The sequence below is a fragment of the Medicago truncatula genome, chromosome 7 (genome assembly GCF_003473485.1).
Source record: "Medicago truncatula cultivar Jemalong A17 chromosome 7, MtrunA17r5.0-ANR, whole genome shotgun sequence".
NCBI lineage: Eukaryota > Viridiplantae > Streptophyta > Magnoliopsida > Fabales > Fabaceae > Medicago > Medicago truncatula.
Genome location: NC_053048.1, coordinates 39,089,820 through 39,109,248, shown reverse-complemented (window position 1 = coordinate 39,109,248; position 19,429 = coordinate 39,089,820). Strand labels below are relative to the sequence as shown.

The following is a 19,429-nucleotide window of genomic DNA, read 5'->3' as shown; positions in this document are numbered from 1 at the left end:
CGTTAGATTCGTCTCGATGAGTATTTTCAAAATATCAAATTTTCATAATTTTTTCCAATATATTATTCAAGATATTTAAACTCAAAATTACGCATTGGTATGCGTAATTGAGTCAACTGTGTCACTTATTAAGGGACGGATGGAGTAATTAATATTGTATTGAAAAGTCAAATGAGTCAATTTTTCTAAAAATAATATTTTTTTAGGCATGATTCCGTTGTTATTGGACGGATGGAGTAATTACTTAAATAAGAACGACAGTATAAAAGTTTGGACATGCGTAATTTGTTTGATTTTCACAAACGCTGGTCATTTTGGCTCCAAACAATACGAGCTTACTCTGTCTCTCATGAATAACATAATAAAACCATGTACGAGGAATCTTGTCACGACGCTAACTGCTCCAAAACCTCACCTTCACGTCGACGCTTCCATCATAAAAACAGGCTTCAATCCCAACACATACCGTTCCAACTTCCTCGTCAAGTCATTTCTCCAACGTGGCGATTTAAACGGTGCACGTAAACTGTTTGATGAAATGCCCCACAAGAACATATTCTCCACCAATACCATGATCATGGGTTACATTAAATCAGGCAATCTTTCCGAAGCTAGAACCTTGTTTGATTCCATGTTTCAACGCACTGCTGTTACGTGGACAATGTTGATCGGTGGATATGCTCAAAATAATCAATTTCGTGAAGCCTTTGGACTTTTTATCGAAATGGGTAGGCATGGGATCGACCCGGATCATGTTAGTTTGGCAACTTTGTTATCCGGGTTTACTGAGTTTGATTCTGTTAATGAAGTGAGACAGGTTCATAGTCATGTTATCAAATTGGGATACGACTCGACGCTTGTTGTTTCTAACTCGTTGCTTGATTCTTACTGTAAGACTCGCAGCCTCGGATTAGCGTTTCAACTGTTTAATGATATACCTGAGAGAGATTCTGTTACTTTTAATGCCTTGTTGACGGGGTACTCGAAAGAAGGGTTTAATCGTGAAGCCATAAACCTGTTTTTCAAGATGCAGGAAGTGGGGTATAGGCCGACGGAGTTTACTTTTGCAGCAATTTTAACAGCAGGTATACAGTTGGATGATATAGAATTTGGTCAACAAGTTCATGGTTTTGTAGTGAAGTGTAACTTTGTTTGGAATGTGTTTGTGGCTAATGCTTTGCTTGATTTTTACTCGAAGCATGATCGGGTTGTTGAAGCAAGTAAGCTTTTTTATGAGATGCCGGAGGTGGATGGTATCTCTTACAATGTGCTTGTCACGTGTTATGCGTGGAATGGAAGAGTGAAAGAATCTCTTGAACTATTCAAGGAGTTACAGTTCACTGGATTTGACAGAAGGAATTTCCCATTTGCTACATTGTTAAGCATAGCTGCAATATCTTTAAACCTTGATATAGGTAGGCAAATTCATTCCCAGACTATTGTAACGGATGCGATTTCAGAAATTCTCGTAGGGAATTCTTTGGTTGACATGTATGCTAAATGTGGCGAATTTGGGGAAGCAAATAGGATTTTTTCAGATCTGGCTATTCAAAGTTCAGTTCCATGGACAGCCATGATCTCATCTTATGTCCAGAAGGGGCTTCATGAAGATGGTCTAAAGCTGTTCGTTGAGATGCAAAGAGCCAAAATAGGTGCCGACGCAGCCACTTATGCCAGCATTGTAAGAGCATGTGCTAGTTTAGCCTCATTGACGCTAGGAAAGCAGTTACACTCGCATATAATTGGATCAGGATACATTTCAAATGTATTTTCTGGGAGTGCACTTGTTGACATGTATGCAAAATGTGGATCCATAAAAGATGCACTTCAAATGTTTCAAGAGATGCCTGTAAGAAATTCAGTTTCCTGGAATGCACTGATTTCAGCTTATGCACAAAACGGAGACGGTGACTGCACCCTTAGATTGTTTGAAGAAATGGTTCGTTCTGGATTGCAGCCAGATTCTGTTAGCCTTCTTAGCATTCTGTGCGCTTGCAGTCACTGTGGTCTAGTTGAAGAAGGTTTACAATACTTCGACTCCATGACTCGAATTTATAAACTTGTTCCCAAGAAAGAGCATTATGCATCAACCATTGATATGTTATGCCGCGGTGGAAGATTTGATGAGGCGGAGAAATTGATGGCTCAGATGCCTTTTGAACCTGATGAAATAATGTGGTCATCAGTTCTCAACTCGTGCGGAATCCATAAAAATCAAGAGTTGGCAAAGAAAGCAGCAAACCAACTATTCAATATGAAGGTACTTAGAGATGCTGCTCCATATGTTACCATGTCCAATATCTATGCAGCAGCTGGTGAATGGGACAATGTAGGAAAGGTGAAGAAAGCAATGAGAGAAAGAGGTGTGAAAAAAGTCCCTGCTTATAGTTGGGTTGAAATCAAACACAAAACTCATGTTTTCACAGCCAATGATAAGACTCATCCACAGATGAGAGAGATAATGAAGAAGCTTGATGAATTGGAAGAGAAAATGGTGAAAAAAGGGTATAAACCAGATTCAAGCTGTGCCCTTCACAATGTGGATGAGGAAGTGAAGGTAGAGTCTCTTAAATATCACAGTGAACGCATTGCCATTGCCTTTGCGCTAATTAGCACCCCGGAAGGGTCACCTATACTGGTGATGAAAAACCTGAGAGCTTGTACTGATTGCCATGCCGCCATCAAGGTAATCTCGAAGATCGTCCGTCGAGAAATTACGGTTAGAGATTCAAGCAGGTTCCATCATTTCAGGGATGGGTTTTGCACTTGTAGGGACTACTGGTAGCCTGTCTTTATTCTATCCATAAAACCATCCATTTCCCTTAAAAGAGAGGTAAAACCATGGAAAGAATATAGTTTCCAATGTTAAGTCACTCATGTATTTATTCTAACTCCATTTACTCATTCTTCCGAAGACCCGATAAAACGATATATCGTTTCATGAATTACATGTAATCGATTCTCAAACTAATTGATTTTGATTAGGCTGAAATACATTTTTGGTCCTATAGTTTTAAAAACGGTTAATTTTAGTCCTATATTTTCAATTGCTCAAACTAAGTACCTCTACTTTTCAAAAGAGTGCAATCTGGTCCAACAGTTACTACCCCGTTAAATTTACTAACGGTACCAGTGACTTCGTTGTGAAACGAAACACGGTGGGCCTATAAATTTGGGATTATTGTATAATCTTCGTGTTGCTGCTCCTGAGGAAAGTCCATTTTCTTTGACTACTTATAGATACTGTGAAAATCTGTAAACTGGGATAAAATTGACTGTAAGGCGGTAGGAAGAATTAAGGAGTAAATAATTAGTACTCTTATAATTAAATGTGGCATAGGAAGAAAGGGTCCAATATTTGAGAAAATCTATGTGTTTTGAGGCTTGTAAAGCGGCATTTGTAAGTACATGTAGACCGTCAATTGGAATAGACACATGCTTTCTGAAAGGTGTTTACAGTGTCCAACTTTCAACAGCTGTTGGTAAGCATGGGAATAATCGGATGCTACTGATAGCTTTTGCAGCAGTAGAAGCTGAGACCAGAGAGTCCTGGTCATGGTTTGTAAACCTACTCATGGATGACTTAGGTGGATTTCAAAAACTAAATGGTCATTTATTTCAGATCAACAGAAGGTAATGTGAATTTTGTTTTCTTAATTTATTAATAATTTAATCTAATCTCTGACATGTTTATTTTCCTTTTCAAAGTAGGGGATAGCTACACGGGTTGTATGAAAATGTTGAGCACATGATTTGTGGAAAACACCTATATGGGAATTGGAGGAAGAAATATCCGGGCATAGAGATGAAGGCGGCCTTTTGGAGGGCAGATAGAGCAACTACATTTCCAGAATTCACTAGAGCTATGGAACATTTACATAAATTGAAAGTGGATGCATGAAAGGACATGATCGGAGTTCCAGCCAAGATATGGTCAAGATCTGCGTATATTAGTCACACAAAATGTGACCATCTATTCATTAATATGTGAGCCATTCAATAAAGCTATACTTGAGTACAGAGACAAACCAGTAATTAACTTGATAGAGGGGCCCTTGTTAAAAAAAAAAAAAAAAAAAAAAAAACTGGATAGAGGGGCCGAAGTTTCATTTACTAACCAAATTGTTACACAGAGAGATCTAATGTTGAGGTATAAAGGGAATATGTCCATTGATGCAACTACTGTTGGAGAAAGCAAAGAGAGAGGCTGATTGATGGAGCCCTAATTGGGCAGGGAACATTGCCTCGGCATGATTTGACGGTTCACAGAAGAATGCTAAATATGTGATAAACTTATCTAACAGATCATGTAGCTGTAGGAAGTGGGAATTATCGGGTATCCCGTGCTGCTATGCTGGATGCAATGTGGCATAATAATAACTATGTTCCTGAAGAATATGCGGAAAGTTGTTACAGGTACAAAATTTACACACCTATATTAATTCATCATAAGTTGCCTATTTAATGGTATTTCTTTTTGCAGCAAGCAAACTTTTTTTACAACCTACTCGCATATCATAAGGCCATCCAATGGGGCTAAATTATGGCCTATAATTTATATCAACCCACTGTTAATGAGAAGAGCACTAGGTAGGCCTAAGAAATAAAGCAAACGGTGAACCTTGTAATCCACATAAACTCCCAATATATCATACCGCACTTGGGTGCAAAAGGTGTGGGAGAGTAGGTCACAATAATAGAATATGTAAGGGGAAAACTGCAGCTGATAGAGCAATTTGCAAAGGAGGAAATAAGGTAACTTCATTTGGCTTTCTTTCAATGTTATGTATATTTAGTTTTGGCAGTTTTTTTTAATATTTCTCTTTTGTAATTGGAAAGGGTGGAAGTAAGGGTGCTTCTAAAAGAAAGGAACTAAATCAAATTGCACAACCAGAGGCAATTTCTCAATTTACCCAAGATTCACAGGCAGCACCTACATAGTCAGAGGCTATCCAGTCAGCACAACCATAGGATTTTATATTCTTATGATTTATTTTGTTGCTTAGTTTGAACATTAATATTTAGTGAGTGGTGGCAAAGTATCAGCTATATATCACCACTGGTTTTGTACTTGCTGGTTTTGCATATGGCTATTGAAATGGATTTTTGCTCATCCAAGGAATTGCCTATATACTTTTGATGGAAGTTTGTTTTCCTTTCTGTAGCTAATGCAAATAAATTTCTTACTTGATCTATCAATTTATGACATCTGATTAGCTTATGTGTCTTCTGGTATAATCATTCGAAGTATATGAGCACAAGTTCCATTTGACCAAGTATATATTAAATTGTAGGAAATGAAAGTCATATATAAAACATCACTCCATACTGTGCCATAGTCACATAAGCTTAAAATAAAATGATTTGTTTCAACATTGCTCACCAAGTTGATTTTTTTTTACCGGATATACCAATATATTGTAGCTTTAAGCTGCACATGCGCTAGTTATAACACAATTTTTAGAATTATATATCAATCGATTCTACATAAATCTTTAAATATATTTTCCTTAGTTTTGTTGTTTGGTTTACAGAGGGATACCTCTGATTTACAGAGGGAGCTGCTATGCCCTACTTATATGTAGTAGAATTTCCGTTCATGTCTATATATAGATAAATTATTAGGTTGAGGATGCCGTTGAGCTTGCATGTAGATCCAACACTTCACATTGAAGCCATGTCCGGTGTCCAACACATGTTGATGTCAGTGACACCGGCACAAAACCAACACATGATTATATTCAATTATTCGATTTTTATAGTTTTATTGGTGTCAATGTGTCAATGTCATGTCCAAGTCCATGTTGATGTTTCATAGAGTAGACGTTAATTATATTTTTCTCATCTTACTTTTCTACTGGATTTTGTGTTTGATATGTGGCACCTGTCTATATTCAGCCTGTAGCGGGGTACAATTCTTACCATATGAACTGATTTATCCCCTTTTTTCCTCTTAAAAACTCGGTTTTTGATCGATTGAGAGTAACTTGTAAGTAATGACCAATGAGAGTTATGTTTTGGTTCGTTTGGATTTTAGTCCTCTTTAATAATTCTCTCAACTTTTAACGAGAGCTTTATTTCATGATGTGGAGTAAGATATTGCCGGAGACAGACTTCGGTTTTGGATTGTAGCAGCGGACAGTTACAAACTTCACATGTTGTTGAAGAGTGAAGGAAGGCTTCTACACCCAACAGCAGAAGTTTATGTCTCACAACACCCTTGCAAATCCACCACCCGAAAAACATTCGCAAAAAAAGGAGAACCATGGAAAATGTTCAACCTAACACCTATGCTAACATATGAACTAAATATAATTGATTTATAAGGTACAAGGACTAGTAACCAAAAAAAAAGTACAAAAACTTAATTTGAGCAATTTAAAATAGGACCAAAAGTATTCATTTGATAAACTATAGGTACTTAAAATGTTTTAACCCTTTTGATTATCAAGATTAAAAGCATAAACTTTATACAGATTGCAAGCCAATGAAAAAGTTGCTGCAGTTCAAATGGCTGGGAATAGAGATATCAAATAGTTAACCTTCTGAATTTAATGTTTGCCCAGTTGTAGATAGCAAAACTAACAGTTTTAAACACTACATCATTTTCTTCAAAACTAAATAAAACTAGAGACCATATACTAATCAAAAGAGACTAGTAGAGTGTTTGGATGCACGTTTACACCTTAAATATCACTTTCGAGGCACTTTAGATGGGAAGATGGGAAAATAGAGCAAATGTGCGTGGTTCCAAACAAGCACTAAACCATTTCAAGCAAGCACTCCTGGATTTATCATCCAATTCCCTTCATGTCTGGTTTTTTATCCAACCATGCTAATTTGTTCACTAATTACTTCAATTCTATTCCTACAACTAGTAGCTTCAAATAGAATTGCTTGTACTCCCCAAATTGACATGATTTTATAGAATAAGAATTATTTCTAGCATTTGAGAAGCACTTCTAAAGCATCTAAACATGAAACCAAACACCCTACATCATCAAAACGCTACAAACATAAAATCAACAAACCATTCACATTCAGAGTCAGAACAGAACATGTTATATTATCTCAAGATTATAGTAACTTAAACATAATGATAATCGAACCATAAAATCAACAAATTAGAAATTCTGCTATTGATTTCAACACCACCAAAATTCTCCAAAACAAAAAGCAATACATAAGACTCAAAAATTTCATAAAAATTAAACATAAATTAAAAACAATTTTATTTCTTAATCATATCATCAGGTACCATCCTAAGCTGCTTCCTCTGCTTAGACTTAGCAATCTTCTTCAAAGTTTTCGGATTCGTAATCTTCTGAAACTTCGTTCCAGATTTCAAAACATTCTCCTTCTTCCTCTTCTCACTCTCTTCTCTCTTCTTTCTCTTCTCCACCTTATTCATCCTTATCGCCTCTTTCAACTCCGTCATCTTCTCCTTATACGCCGTCTTAATCCTCTTCTCTCTCGCTCTCTCCTCAAACGTAGTCCCTTTCTTGCTCACCTGAAGAGCTGAAGCGCGACGAGTACGGACTTGCTTCCATTTTCTGCCGGAGACTTTTCCGGCGATGACCCCGTCGTAGGTTGGGGCACCGAAGGAGACTGCGGAGAAGGTGGGTTTGTTTGGATCTGATAAGGATGGGAGAGCGGATCGCTTAGCTGGTGGAGGAGCGGTGTCGTCGGTTTCCATGGATACGATTTCTTCCATCTTAGCGTCTTCGATTGCTTGGGCTTGTTCGCGTTTGCGTTTGTAGGTTTTGCCGCCGAAGCCTTCATCGAGGTGACGGAAATCAATGGTGCAGGCCATTGTTGATGTGAGAAGAGAGTGAAAAGAGGCAGAACCCTAGAATGTTGTTTAGGGTTTTTATATGATTTGGATTACCGATATTTGATTTGACGAATATACCCTTCTCTTCAGTCCTTTTATTATATATATATATATATACTCCCTCCGTCCCATACTAGATGATGACTTGTTTACAATGCGTATTTTTTATTTGACATACCTTGACTATATTTGATTCGTCTCGATGAATATTTTTAAAATATTAAATTTCATAATTTTTTTCAAATAGATAATTAAATATATTAAAGATAAAAAATATACATTTGTTTACTTCCCTAAGAAGAAGAAGAAAAATATTTGTTTTGCCAATAGTTATTTATATTTAGGATAATCATTTTTATCTTTATAATTTTTCAATTTATCAAAATTTTAAAATAGTTTTTTAGTGTTAAAATAATCTATAAATGCTAACAATAACTCATTTCTTAGGCAGTGTTTGTTTCATGGTTATAAAAATGGGTTACCATGATTGTTTCAAAGTTAGAAAATTATTTTCAGGTATAAAACTTTCCATGAAATAAAATAACTTCTTATTTCCCATGTTTTTATTTCCAAGAAAATGAGTGGGAAATAAATATTTTCATAAAGATGATAAAAATGAAATAATCACCTGATAACTACCCATATACCCCATGTTTATAAATAATCCCATAAATATGATAAATATTAACCAAACATTTTTTTAAAAAGGTTCAAGATTAAGATTCCAATTATTAATTTCACGAACATTATTCCTGGACATAAATTTATCATCCGTGAATTAAACGCCTTCTTATAGAACTGATATAAGAGCAAATGAGTAAGTATATGGGTTGTGATTTTAAGTAAGGATATTAAGGAACTAATATGACAGTATTAACGAAATATTTTGACGTCAAAGACAATTTTAAACTTTTGATACATTGAGATTATATGATGGGACAAAAACAACTATTTGTGGAGAGTGTAAAATTAAAACAATTATTACAATACTTGTTTTTTTTATAGTTAAAGTACATAAACTTGATGGTACATCATTAAACATGTGAAAGCTAACATAAAATAAGACTATCTTTGTTAAAACCTAAGTAACCCTATTGGTTTGTCTCCGGCTAGATCCGACATAAGAAATTTCTTATTTTTTTAAAATGTCAGTTTAATCAAACCAATCCATATCAATTCGGGTTCGGGAGTCTAGCCTCCATATCAATAGGATGTGTTATGTGAACACTATTCCAGATCCATTTGTCTTCATATCTGAAATAATTTGTAATTATGTTGAACAAATTTATAGTCACTTTTTTATATGACTTCCTTTTATACGATTCCTTAATTTTTATTTATTTCTTTCCCAACACATAATTGTTTTTTTCATCTTTTGCTGCATTGAACAATAAGTACTACAATAACAACATAAATTTCTCTCTCTTGAAAAGCAAACATGTAAAAACAATAACAATTGTCAGACAAATATGATAATACTATCGACTTTGTTGTCAAAAAAAAAAAAAAAACTACCAATTTTTTAAACATTTTAATGTATAATGTTGTGTTCACAAAGATTGATTTTGCCATCCAAAAAGGTGGCGCAACTTTTTGCCCGCTTGCCTTCTATTCAACTGTAGATACAGTTTAACAATTTAAATTAGTATCTGATTTATGAAATAATATACTTTTCATCAACTCTCCCAAGTGTTCTCAACACATTTGCTAAAAAGTCCCAAAAATATCGTTCCAGCAAGCCAACTCCCCCTTCAGTAGGCTACCAAAAAATAATATACGATCTAGAACAAACAGGACTGGTACATACAGTATTTATACACAGTCATTCCTCTCAACCCAAACCCCGACCAAAATTTTCTTTAACACATAATGTGAATAAAATTTATATGTTACATCTCAATTAAATAGTGGAGTATTGCTAGAAGAACTTGAAATTAAAGTATCCTCCTTAAGATAATGCACGAACAGAACCATTTTCAGGTATGGATTCATTCTCTAATTCAGAGAGCTTGCCACTCTCAAAGAAGATTTTGTGGAGAGTCCTGACAGACTGCTCTGCTTCGTCGTTGTTTACAACTAATGAGATATTAACCTGCAGTGAAACAAACAGGAACAAAAAACATATATGAAAACAAAAACATTTTACAGCAATGATTGAGCTTATATTCAAATCCTGATTTCAAATGTCATTACTTTATTTTCAAATTCTGATTCTGAATATGCCAACCTCCAAGTCTAAAATTAACAACTTAAGAATATTACATTCATGTTGGCTATTTTCTGCCCAACATTACAATTCCATATAATATTGGAGGTCACATTGCCGAGTGGTAAAAATGTGTTTTAAGCTTGACTGGCAATTTTCCAGTAGTTCATGTCTATACAATACAGCCAACAAAAACCAGCGAGGAAATATGAATGACAAAATGTTTGACTGTCTCTCCTACATGCAAAATATGTTAATGTTAACACATGCCAAGTCTACAACAAGACCATATACAAGTCATTGCTAGTGATTTATGTAGCACCAACACTTCAAGTCACAAGAGTGGCTGAGTTCCTGATATGTGTTCGTGTCCGACACTATGATACAAGCAAAGAGGAAATGGGCTGTGTTGAAGAGCAAGCCAGGCCCAACGGGATCGAGAGGTGAGAGAGCAATTGACAAGCCTAAGAAGTTTAAGGACTATGTTGCCATTTGATCATTGTTGTTATCTAATCATTTAATTGCTTATTCTAGAAGCATGATGACTCCTAAGTTTGTTGTGTGTTTGTTAGAAAGGCCATGTACTATCTCTATTGGATTTTATCAAAGAAGTAAATCCTTTTTCCTCATCTTAATTCTCAGGAGGTTCTCTGTCCTATAACAGAGGCATATTCACATATCACACTCATACGACAAGCGCCAGACGCTCCATTTCAGTATCTGACACTCGTACAACACGGTCAACTCTACCACCTAGCTGACACTTTCATTTGGCTAAACATGAAAAGGGGCACAGCAGATACCAAAAAAAAACTTTTTTTCCTAATGACGATGATCAATTAGAGGGTGAAAGGCCTTAAATTGATAAGTAATTTTTTTAGATTTTTGGTAGTAGAAGGAGGGTTGAAGGTGAAAGACATAGTTCAATAGATGATAAAGTGTATACCTTAGATGCACCCTGAGAAATCATTTGAACATTGACACCAAGGGATCCAAGAACTTGAAAGGCCTGCAATAAAATGCCAGTAAATAAAAAGAGCAAAGCATATGCATGTTGATGCCAATCAACTGATGCTTGAAAAATGCCATTTAACAAAGCACAGAATTTATTCATATGCTGATTTTGGCAATGCCCAAAGGCTCCTAAGGAAGAAAATGCATCATCAACAAAAATCATATCCCCAAGACAGAAAGTGGATGGGAGGGACAGAACAGAAGGTCCAGATAGTGATATTATAGCATCTCTAGGCATTAAAAGTTTAAAACAAAACTTTTTAATAATAAATTGTAGACAAATATTCAAATAGAAATAATGCAATACAAAACCTTCTCCAGTATTTTTGACGACATCTGAACGTTTCCAATGAGAGAGATTATGGATCTATTCTTTAGGAGATTCACCACAGAAATTTTTTCCAGTTCTTCAACAACATAGTCAAGTTCCTGGAAAGAGGAAAAGAATGACAGCCGATTAGAATTACGCAAGGTTTGACTTGTGCATGCATTTGTTTCTTTTTACAGTAAAATATAAGTAGTCAAACTGATAGATGTTATCTTATAAGGAGCAATGCTAATAACAAACGCTTGGACAATCGCTTTTTAACACACGCCCATTTACACTGCCACGTCTTCCCATTTATCAATCTATATACTTGTTAACCGGCTAAACCAGTTTGTGTATTTTTTTTCTTATGCCTTTGTTTCTGAAAAAAAGCAACGATGTCTTTGGACTCCATAGATGACTGCAGATCCTTGGACTCTATACCCCACCTTTCTAGATTCAATATCTTGCCCCTTCAAATAAAGAAGAAAACGAAAAAAAATTCAACTTTGTTATTTCTTCAGTAGTCACAAACCCATAACCATAACTCATTCAAAATCAACCAATCCCACCTAAGATCCTCGCTATCCAAATCAAACCCATGAAGAAGCCCCTCCATCACTAGAAGAGAAATCCATGAAAGAAGTCCTATTTGAAACACCCATCTTCAAACCTTACCAAGTTCTAGTTTTGATGGCAGAAATAAAGACCCGGATGGCTATAATACAAAACCCATCTAAGAAATTCCAAAAAATAATGGTTTCCATTAAGGAAGTAACAGAAGATGTTTTTCAGCAGGTCCTTGGACTCTAAAGCCTCTCAAAAATTTGATTTTCAATTTACGGAACTTTTGAAATTGACGCAGATTAGCTTAATATTAGTTTTGTGCAACCTGTAATTTTATGATTATTTGGTCATATGTTGCAAATTTGAACACGCATAGTTGTTGACGATGGTTTTACGCAGAAAGAATGGTAGATAGTGGTGGTGGTGTTTGGACAGAGAAGACACAAGCAAAACTTGATTAACCGGTGGCCAAATAAATTGTTTAAAATTTGGATGACGTGGCCCAATCACAAAGCGTGTGACCAAGAGAGAGTGTTTGAGCATCTGTTGCTAGCATCTCTCATCTTATAAGACCATCAGGAAATCAATAACAAAAACAACACAATCCCATTAGATGGGAGATACTACATCGACCAAATGACACCATTCCACCAATGTTAAATTCACAGTGCTTAACGAAAAAGCTGTGCATGCAAATAACCGATGTCTTGGCCAGTTCATCAATAACTGGCTGGGTCAAGCGTTTAAAACTACCAGCCAGGTCATGTTTATTTTAATTAAAAAAATTGCACCCATGATAGCCTCATATTGCAAAATTTGAAAAAATAAACAAAGAACTTGACTTCACAAATAATTGAAGGAAGGAACTCAACAAAATAATGAATGGGAGTAACGGCTTACCTGTTGAATTAGCTCTCTGCTCCACAGCTTGGACGGATCCAACGTCAAGGAAATACTAACCTCACTTGTAGCTACCATATCAATTGATATGCCTAAATCTTCAAAGATTGAAAACACCTGCATAAATATGGAAACATGAAGACAGAAAAGGATGAAACACCTGCATAAATATGGAAACATGAAGACAGAAAAGGATTTATCCACAAGGAGGATAGGTTTCACCGTCATTTATTTTCTTACCTTAGCAAGGAACCCAACCGTACCAAGCATGCGGGTGCTTACAATATCCAACGTGGTAACATTACGTTTCAAAACAATGCTAGTTAATAATGCCTGCAATTGGAAATAAGAAAAGTTAACATTGACTAGTCATACTTCAGATAATCAATTTTTCTGTGTGCCAAGACACATTTCTACAAACCTTGCTCATGTCTCTTGTTTTGGTGATGAGGGTACCCGAAGCTTTAGGGTTGTAGGAATTTTTAACCCTAACAGGAATATCACCTTCTCTAGCAGGTCTCATAGACTGTGGATGCAGGACCTGCAAATTAGAGATACACACAAGATTAATCTAATGTCCCAAGGTCGAAATCATACCAATTGTAAATCCAATAACCATGTTGTGCCTGTTCATGACAGTGCTGTGGACTTTACTCGAAACTGGGGAAATAACCCAGAAACAATGTGAAAATCGGCCTTTATTAAAACAAGTCTGAGATAATATGGAGAGCCTAGTTAAATAAGCGCAAAATACATTTTTTTCCTTGAATGTTTTATTCTAAATAGGGATATCGATAGCTGCCATTTGACCGCATCCAGATTGGAACAGTGATCTTAATCACAATTCTTTAGGTATAAGCCATTTGATCCTATGCAGTTCAAAAGTAAAAACCAAATTCAGCTAAGCCACGTCATGTCGGTGCCTAGAGTGAAATTAGAGAGAAGACATGACTAACTGAAAAAGTAAAGACAATATCACTTGCACAAAAGCTTGGAAATTCACCTGCGAATCTATATTTTGTCCAATTGGAATACTAGTTTGGGAATTGATTATTTGATTAGTTTTGGGAAAGAAAAGTTGAGACGGACTTGTTGATTCTTTTACAACTTTTCCCAAACTCGTTGCCTATCCACTGTATAAAATGGGCCATTTCTGATTTTTGCATCTTATGTGGAACAATGTCTTCTTGCCTTTACTCTACAAATGCCTCTATATAAAAGAAATGGCATACTGTATATTGCAAAGAGAGAAAGAGAAAAAACAAGTTATGTGAATATAATGATACCTGAGCACCAAAGTATGCAAGTTCGGCAGCCTCATCAAATGTCAAATATGGAACAGGTTGTGCTTGTGGGCATATATTTGGATCACAGGTTAGAACACCATCAACATCTTTCCATACCTGTTTAAGGAACCAAGATTAACCATTTCTTTTTATCTTCATTTAGTCTACATGCTAAGGAAAATATGCATAAAATATTTCAGTAGTTCATACTAGTCAATACGAAGTCAAAGAGATGCTTGCATTTTTCATAACCAGAAATAATACCAATTCCTAAATTTAACAACTCATGCAATATGTAAAATTAGTACACTGAAATTCTGACAAGATATTGCACCCCAACTAAGATTTTATAAACAAACCTGAATCTCTTGCAGTCCTAGTGCTTTCCCAATTGTTGTAGCTGTCAAATCGCTACCCCCTCTACCCAATGTTGTCCTTACACATGATTTCCGAGCCTGCAAGAAGTTCAATATATTACACTTATATTTGTGAGTTTCTTATTTTAGCAATGTAAAAACCAAAAAATCAGAAAGAGCAGGGCAGGGGGAAGAATAATCATAAAAAATGTAAGCCAATACAAAGACCTTTCCAAGGAAGCCTGTAACAATTGGAATTGCAGGATCAGAAACCCAATCACTATGTAACCTCTTCGCAACAGCTGGATATGTTGCCTCCAAAATGTCCGCATTTGTGAAGTCATCAGTTGTTATAAAACCAATCTCGAATGCATCATACTGCCAGATCATTAAATTAGCATTTAGAAACAAATTATATGATCAGGATCCAGAGTTAGAACATCCTATTCAGAAATTACAAAACCAAATCTTTTAGCTGCAATATGTATGATAGATGCAAACAAGAGAAACATACTTGACGAGCCTTAACACCTATTTTATTAAGATATGCAGCAAAGATCCTAGTGGACATGCACTCTCCAAATGAAACCAAGTAATCTTGAGTCCGTGGAGTCAGTTCTTTCATCATAGCAATCCCCTTCAGAAGTTGCTCCAATTCTTCTAGATGTTCTGATTACATGGCAACACCCAACACCAAGACATAACATACAAAATATGAGTACAAACAAATGGAAATTAACTGAACATGCATATTGAGAAGAAAGAATGCATATGTAGAGTTAGCATGATATAACAAGCTCAAACTATGGTATCTCATTTCTGCCCATTACAATATCCAACATCTTCTCACCCATTAAAGGACCAGTTTCATCATTTAACCCAATGCATACAAAATGTAAATGCTTTGTTACATAAAATATTGCCAATCTCAAGACCAAAAAGACTGGTCTTGCATACTACCAGCATATCATCATAATTGCACATTCAATATCAAGCAACCATATTAAAGTAAGCTCTTCAGCTTAGCAAACTTCTACAGGATACACAATAAAGTATGAATATTGATATGATAATTCTTAAATTGGAACTAAACATAAAAGTAAAACAAGCTGTAACTAGCTTGGGAGTCTGCATTGTGAATAAACTGATATATTCATTCAAACAGAAGATCAATACTCATAAGCATAACGGAGCAACACACAAATGCATAAATATAACTTTCCAGTTACGGAACACAATTAGTTCAGTGTAAAAACAATGCCATAATGTGAAAGAACATAGCTCACTTGAAATAACATCTCTGTCAACTCCAAGTTCCTCCACTGTCCTGAATACAAAGCAACAAAGAGAGAGCACATAAGTCAATTAAAAAGGTGAATCTCCTTTGTTTATTCAATGAAAGCGTTTTCACTGCACTTGGAACGACGAAAAGGATAATCCATTTCCAGACCTGAGATGCAAGTCTTTTATATCGCTGAGCTCGTCGATACTATCGGCATTAGTAACTCCACAGCTTACAGCTTTTTCTCCAGCCTGACAAGACAAAACCATGACTCTTGCTGAGGGTTTTGAATTGCAGAGCCACAACATATCAGTTGCAGTGGCTGCAGCAATCATATGAAACCGTGAATGCAAATTGCAAATTAATGTAAAAAAATAGGCTTAAATAACTTTTTAGTTCATGCAAGATACAACTTTCCAACTTAGCACCTACAAATTTTAGTCAGCTTTAAACCCCTAAATCATAGGATATATGCTTTTGGTCCTTATTGTTTTGGCTTTAGTCCCGTGATATTTGTCTATGTTGGAAATAACTCTTATTTCAGGGAATTAAATCAGCATCGTTCACATACCAAAAATAGATTATTCTTATAATGACAAACATTAGTACATTACAGTGATTAAAAGCAAATCAACTAGAACAAAATTAATTACTCTTGAATTTCAAGGTATAACATAACTAGAAACAAAAACAACTTTTCCTATGTTTCAGGATTGAATCCGATAATTTTTTACACACGCTAAGTCAGTGTTTGGACTTTGGATTGACTTGAATATCTTATCTAAGCTTATGTACTAGCACAAGCATTTGACATGTTTGGGAGAGCTTAAGAAAGCAGCTTATGACATGTCCCTAAGTTGTTTTCAGCTAATACCTATAAGCTCTCCATGACAGCTTATATGAAAACATTTTGATTGATCATATTTGCTTTTGTACTGTAGAAATAGCTTCTATATAGTAAGTGTTCATCCGATAAGCACCGAATTAAGTTGTTTATCTAAATAGACCATAAAACTAAAATTGGTGTATATAAATTATTTACTATAGCAATAACTTATATATAAGCTCTTAATTAAGTTGTTTATATACCTACACCGACCCTGAAACTAAAAAAAATCAATTAATTAAGCCTTAAAAATATAAAACAGGCAACAAATAGAAAAGAAATACCAGTAAAAGTTTGTTGGTAGTTTTTCCCATAGCAGAAAGAACAATAATAGGCCTCTCTTCAGGAAAACTCAATATCAGATTAGCAATCTCTTTCATCCTCACAGCATTGGCAACAGAAGACCCACCAAATTTCATAACAACACTGTAACTCTTTTCAGTTTCCTCTAACTTCTCAGCCCCAAAATCACTTTCCCTCGCATTGTTGCTGCAGCAACTGATTCTAACTGCATCACTCGACACTTTCTTCACAAGCGGAACGTGGGAAACACGCGCTGTGTACCCGATTCGACACGGCAACAAAGATGATTGGCAATGTGAGATTTTGCGCGTAGTTGCTACTGGGAATACGCTTTTAACGTAACCAACTTGCGTTGCCATGATTGTTCCAATGAGGATTACTTGTTTTGGTAAATAATTGGAACTGAAAAAACAACAAAGTTAAAAAATGTAACGTAAGATTTGACAAAATTGGAAAGATTAAGGAAGAAAGTACCTTAAAATTGTTGGTAACTGACTGTAATTGCAGCTAAAAGTACTCTGCTGCTACTTTCTATGGCGGCGGCTGTACTTTTTTTCTTTCTTCAACTCCCACTTTTTAAACGACAGCACATTATTAAATACAATAATTGTCTTTCTTTAAATAAAAAAACAACACAATAATTATGTCAGGACAAAAGAAAATTATAAAAAAATACTCCCTCCGTCCCAAATTGTATGTAGAAAAAAAAAAATTGTCCCAAATTATATGTCGCTTTAAAATACCAATGCAACATTAATGATATTTTTCCTATTATAACCTTAATTATTTATTACCCTTTCTTCTTTCAATTCTTTCATTTATTTTTCTCATATCATTTATTAAGGACAATTTTGTAAAACAACTCATAATATCTCTTTTCCACACAATATTAATTGTATTTCTTAATATGTGTGAAATGCCCAAAACATCATACAATCTGGGACGGAGGGAGTACAATAATGTCTTGTAGATTGTAATAATTTATAAAAATTATTTAAGATTTTATCTAATTGAAAAATATCAATTTTTTGGATAAGAAATGTTAACCAGTGCGCCTGAGATATTGGTTAGAGAAGTAAAAAAAAAAAAAAATTGATAAATAATATTCTATTGGAAGTTGTTATGTCAAAAGTCTAAAAAGTGTTATTTTTATCTTAAAATTTTATTGTTTTGACTTTTTAGTTGATGTCTCTGAGGCGAAGGTTAGAATGACCCTTTTTTTTATTAAACATCTTGATTTTTTCTTTCAAATAATGTACTACGCGACGCGTTGACAACTTTATATGTATGAAGTTGGTGGTTAATGAGATCCATTGAAAATGAATTGTTTATGAGAAATTAAACTCAATTTATTTGTGGAACAATTCAAGCATGTGTTTATAATTTGAATGATTAGTTATGTGTTTTCAGATAATAAATTATTTTTTTAAGTCAAGAGCACTGGGTTTATGTATGTGTATATTCTGGTGTGTGGCTAATATATTGTCACACCATTTTATTGTAGTATAGCATGAATTGTGATACAGTGAGTAGTGTCTGTCTATTTCCGCGTCAAAACATTAATAGACAAGCGTCTAGTAGAAATCAGGATTCCTAGCTTCTGGAATTCACCGAAAAATATGACATTAGAATGCGGTTTTGCAGTTGTCGTGGTTTCTAGATCCAAACACACCATAAGAAAATGTACATTAATAATTGCTACATGATTGTCCTTACCTGTGTATTACTGGAAACGGATCCCCTCCTATGAAATTTTCACTTTGTGGGAGTGCAGTGTAAATCTCACGGCTCGATCACTTCTCACTGGAGGGTCATGTGTATTAAGGAAATACATTAAGCTGTCCAAAGTCAACTTAAAGCTGTCATATATCAGAAAATTGAATCATGACAGTTGACAAAATCACAACATCATTGTTGTTGTTTACTTTCTGTCTTATTTAGCAAATATGCCTTCATTGTAAATTATTGTACATTTAATTTCATTCATTGTTATGTCTATACCTTCAGCTATTTAAAGGCTGCAATATCAATGAAATAAGCAATTCATTCTTCAACCTTTTATGGTAACCAGAGCATCAGCTTAAACAGCAAACTTTTTTTTTTTCTTTCTCAGATCCACAATGTCTTCCGCGAACTCTGAAAACTCTGAAACCCATGAAACCTCTGTCATACCCACCATTGTCTCAACAACAGAAAACAAACTTGTTGTTCTAAATGCTGGATCTCAGCTTTACATCAAGTTGGATGGCGACAACTATCCAGCTTGGCGCATCCAATTTTTCGCCCTTCTCACAGGATTTGACCTGATAGGCTATGTAGATGGCACTAACTTGTGTCCATCTAAAATGTTGGAGAATGAAACCTCCAAAATCAACCCTGCATACACTCATTGGGTAAGACAAGACCAACTTATCCTTCATGGTGTTGTATCGTCAGTAGCTGCAACTGTTGTCACTCACCTTGGCACAGTTAAAACCTCCAAAGAAGC

The 19,429-nt window shown here is 35.2% G+C and overlaps 3 protein-coding genes across 10 annotated transcripts; 1 reads left to right on the top strand and 2 right to left on the bottom strand.

The window, feature by feature from the left end:
• The first annotated feature begins 240 nt into the window (after window positions 1–240).
• Window positions 241–5,186, top strand: LOC112416320 (putative pentatricopeptide repeat-containing protein At2g01510). Of its 6 annotated transcripts, none has more exons than XM_039828178.1 (5): window positions 241–2,833; window positions 3,516–3,633; window positions 3,712–4,416; window positions 4,484–4,755; window positions 4,840–5,186. In XM_039828178.1, the coding sequence occupies exon 1, from the start codon at window positions 350–352 to the stop codon at window positions 2,783–2,785; it is 2,436 nt and encodes an 811-aa protein (XP_039684112.1). In that variant the 5' UTR covers window positions 241–349; the 3' UTR covers window positions 2,786–2,833; window positions 3,516–3,633; window positions 3,712–4,416; window positions 4,484–4,755; window positions 4,840–5,186. The 6 variants fall into 6 exon arrangements, with proteins under 6 accessions (XP_039684112.1, XP_039684111.1, XP_039684110.1 ...); XM_039828177.1 differs by having other exon boundaries at window positions 3,709–4,416; XM_039828176.1 differs by having other exon boundaries at window positions 3,477–3,633; window positions 3,709–4,416.
• A 1,831-nt stretch (window positions 5,187–7,017) lies between these two features.
• On the bottom strand, window positions 7,018–7,856 carry LOC11439503 (ensconsin). Its single transcript, XM_003624443.4, has one exon. It carries the CDS (start codon window positions 7,811–7,813, stop codon window positions 7,232–7,234), a length of 582 nt encoding a protein of 193 aa, XP_003624491.1. The 5' UTR covers window positions 7,814–7,856; the 3' UTR covers window positions 7,018–7,231.
• Window positions 7,857–9,440: 1,584 nt separating this feature from the next.
• On the bottom strand, window positions 9,441–17,555 carry LOC11438559 (aspartokinase 1, chloroplastic). Of its 3 annotated transcripts, XM_003624442.4 has the most exons (14): window positions 17,416–17,555; window positions 16,923–17,343; window positions 15,921–16,003; window positions 15,757–15,797; window positions 14,985–15,139; window positions 14,699–14,848; window positions 14,474–14,569; window positions 14,115–14,231; window positions 13,250–13,369; window positions 13,069–13,161; window positions 12,829–12,945; window positions 11,367–11,483; window positions 10,987–11,049; window positions 9,441–9,926 (listed from the first exon to the last, which is right to left on the bottom strand). In XM_003624442.4, the coding sequence occupies exons 2-14, from the start codon at window positions 17,298–17,300 to the stop codon at window positions 9,783–9,785; spliced, it is 1,674 nt and encodes a 557-aa protein (XP_003624490.2). In that variant the 5' UTR covers window positions 17,301–17,343; window positions 17,416–17,555; the 3' UTR covers window positions 9,441–9,782. The 3 variants fall into 3 exon arrangements, with proteins under 3 accessions (XP_003624490.2, XP_024627013.1, XP_024627012.1); XM_024771245.2 differs by lacking the exon at window positions 17,416–17,555 and having other exon boundaries at window positions 15,921–16,029; window positions 16,923–17,060; XM_024771244.2 differs by lacking the exon at window positions 17,416–17,555 and having other exon boundaries at window positions 15,921–16,074; window positions 16,923–17,057.
• Between the last annotated feature and the right edge of the window lie 1,874 nt (window positions 17,556–19,429).